This window comes from Penaeus vannamei, chromosome 19, assembly GCF_042767895.1.
Source record: "Penaeus vannamei isolate JL-2024 chromosome 19, ASM4276789v1, whole genome shotgun sequence".
Lineage (NCBI taxonomy): Eukaryota > Metazoa > Arthropoda > Malacostraca > Decapoda > Penaeidae > Penaeus > Penaeus vannamei.
Window position 1 is genome coordinate 16,684,217 of NC_091567.1, and position 2,500 is coordinate 16,686,716.

The 2,500-nt window shown below is 45.9% G+C and overlaps 1 protein-coding gene across 25 annotated transcripts in view; it reads right to left on the bottom strand.

The window, feature by feature from the left end:
• Positions 1 to 2,434, bottom strand: part of LOC113821556 (uncharacterized) — a 155,498-nt gene extending 153,064 nt beyond the window's left edge. For 21 of the 25 annotated variants that reach the window (XM_070134010.1, XM_070134026.1, XM_070134013.1 and 18 more), the window contains exon 1: positions 1,827 to 2,092. In XM_070134010.1, the coding sequence (XP_069990111.1) occupies positions 1,827 to 1,946 (120 nt within the window). In that variant the 5' untranslated portion in view covers positions 1,947 to 2,092. Of the gene's footprint in view, positions 1 to 1,826 lie in introns of all 25 variants that reach the window. The other 4 variants (XM_070134025.1, XM_070134027.1, XM_070134024.1 and 1 more) reach the window with 2 other exon arrangements.
• Positions 2,435 to 2,500: the final 66 nt, after the last annotated feature.

Sequence of the window (2,500 nt, forward strand, 5' to 3'; positions counted from 1 at the left end):
ATGTACTTTCTATGATAGTTACACTACGGATTAGAAAAATGAGGGACTATAGACGTCTCAAGCTTACGGTGAAAAACACAGTAAATATTAATCAAATATATTATAAAAGTTATTTCCATCTTTGATTTGTACCAATTTTGAAAACATACAAAATTAACTATAACCAAATAAAAAGCATCAATATATGATGTAATTCCATGTCAATAAATGAATATAATAAATTAACCATAGCGTTATTTGAGGACAGGAGGTAAGGTACGCCCATAATATCCTAAACGATAGCATTTTCAGACAAACGGATAACTTTCCGGTAACGTTACGCTAACAGGAACTTGACGCAACTCATCTTCCGGAAAAAAATCCGGAGACCAACAAAGGCAGTGAAATTGATTATCAAGGGGTTTTCATCAACGACAGAAGATATGTGATGTTTTGTTATATACTAGGTAGCAGTAATATACTAGGCAGTCTCAGGTGTGACGAACATATAACAGTTGACGTAACAGTGAGAGACTGTAACGGGTGGTGTGAGTTGTCGAACTGGTAACTAAAAGGTACTGCGATAGCGTGACAGGCGGTGCGATAACCAGTGACATACGATTGGAAGGGCTCTGGCGGGTGGTATGGTGTACAGTGACAAAGGACACCGTGACCCATGACAGGTATTTTGATCGACAGTGACAAACAGAAACACTTAATCCGACGAATTCAGTAACGCCTTCGGAAACGGACAGTGACAGGAACCGCCACGAGTTACGGCCAAGCAAGCGTAACATTCCGTAGCGGCACATTACGAAAACGGTCTTGACTCCACATATTTCACCGAACCCCGAAATATTCCCTGATTTTTGTCTGCATTTCCCATCGAACGTCATTCTGTACCTGCCTGACCTCCCTCCCTCACCCGCTCGGCCTGCCTCCTTCCCCTGGCCTCACTCCCCTGACAGGTGAACAGGTGCAGCAGACGCCCACCCAGCGCACAGCGAAAGCCCGAGCTAGTGTCCAGTTCACCTTCGCATGGCTTCCCTCAGGAGCAGGCGAGGAGGCGAGGAGGCGAGGGGCTCCATTCTCGGAACGTCTCCCCCTCCTCCTCCTCCTCAAGCTCTCGCACACTAAAACTTACTCAATCCTTCCCTCCCTCTGGACTTCAAAATAGCTGGTGTTGTGTTACTCCATTCCTTCTCCGTCTGAGCACTCCGCCTTTTTCGTTTCTTCATATTCCTGCACCGCTTCCTCTTCCTATTTCCTCATTTTTTTTCTGCTGCTCCGCTTCATCCTCTTTTTATTATTTCTTTTTCTCCTCCTCCTCCATCTTTCCTCTAGTTCCACCACCATCTTCTCTTCCTCCTCCTCCTCCTCCTCCTCTTCCTTCGCATTCCCCGGCCGACCCTCGACGACCCTCTCCTCCCACTGCCGCACCTGCCGCTTCAACCTGTGCTCGGCCCCTTCCCTCGCCTCCCTGCCCGTCGTTTCCACGTAAAAATGATTCATTTCCTCAAAGTTCATTTCCCTACCTTGGTCTGATAGTCTTCCTACCCTTTCAGCGTTATATTTCCCCTTTTCTTTGATGTCTGCCTCTCCTTCCTAAATGCTAATGGATCACGGAATAAAACAATTATATAATTTTATTCTGTTATATAAGCTTAAATATAATCTTATTCGAGGAATTACTCGATGACATAGGCCTACATACATGTTTCGGTATTGAAGTCTGAGATATAGACCTACAAATAAAACATTTCGCTCACTTGTTTTGCGAGATGGGCATAGAAAGACATTTAACGCAGACCTATTCCAGAAAATATACTACTTTTTCTCGAACTTACTCTGTTGGATTCGAGGGCCTCTGCAGAGTGTTCCTCGCGCTGCCTGAAACAGTTCGTGCATTTGCTCTTGTTGAAGATGTTGGGCTGGAACTTGCGACAGTCCGACTTGTAGTTCGACATAGTGTAGCGTAGCTTGCGATCTTTCCAATCAAAGAACTTTTGTGAGAAAACTTGCGGTATCTTTTTGTTGAGGTGTCGAGCGAGTCCTTCAGGCCTTTTCACCGGGACGAAGGACTCATCCCAGGTGAGAGGGCGAAGAACTGGGTAGGTTGGTAGGTAGGAGGGGCGGGCTGGGGCAGGTTTGGCTCTCCACAGGTACTAACTACAGCTATCACAGCCCGCGGCGCTACCACGAACACCCACTAAACCTCCATCACTTTATTCCAAGGTTTTAAACACCCGGACACAAGGCAGATCCACCTTCGCACTCTTGCACTCTTTCCAGCACTATCATATCTATCTACTGAGAGAGAACTAATAAATAAACAAACAAAAACAAAGATTGGATTTTTCAAGAGCACAGTAATAAAAAAGAATTTAACACAACAAAATCACGTAGATTTTGTGTGAAAACTCAGTCCTCCCTCCTCACATGCCTGGACACTTGTGACGAGAAGAGGTTGCTCAGCCTCCCCGTCGACTGCGTTGCCACACGCCGCCATGCGCGCCGTCTC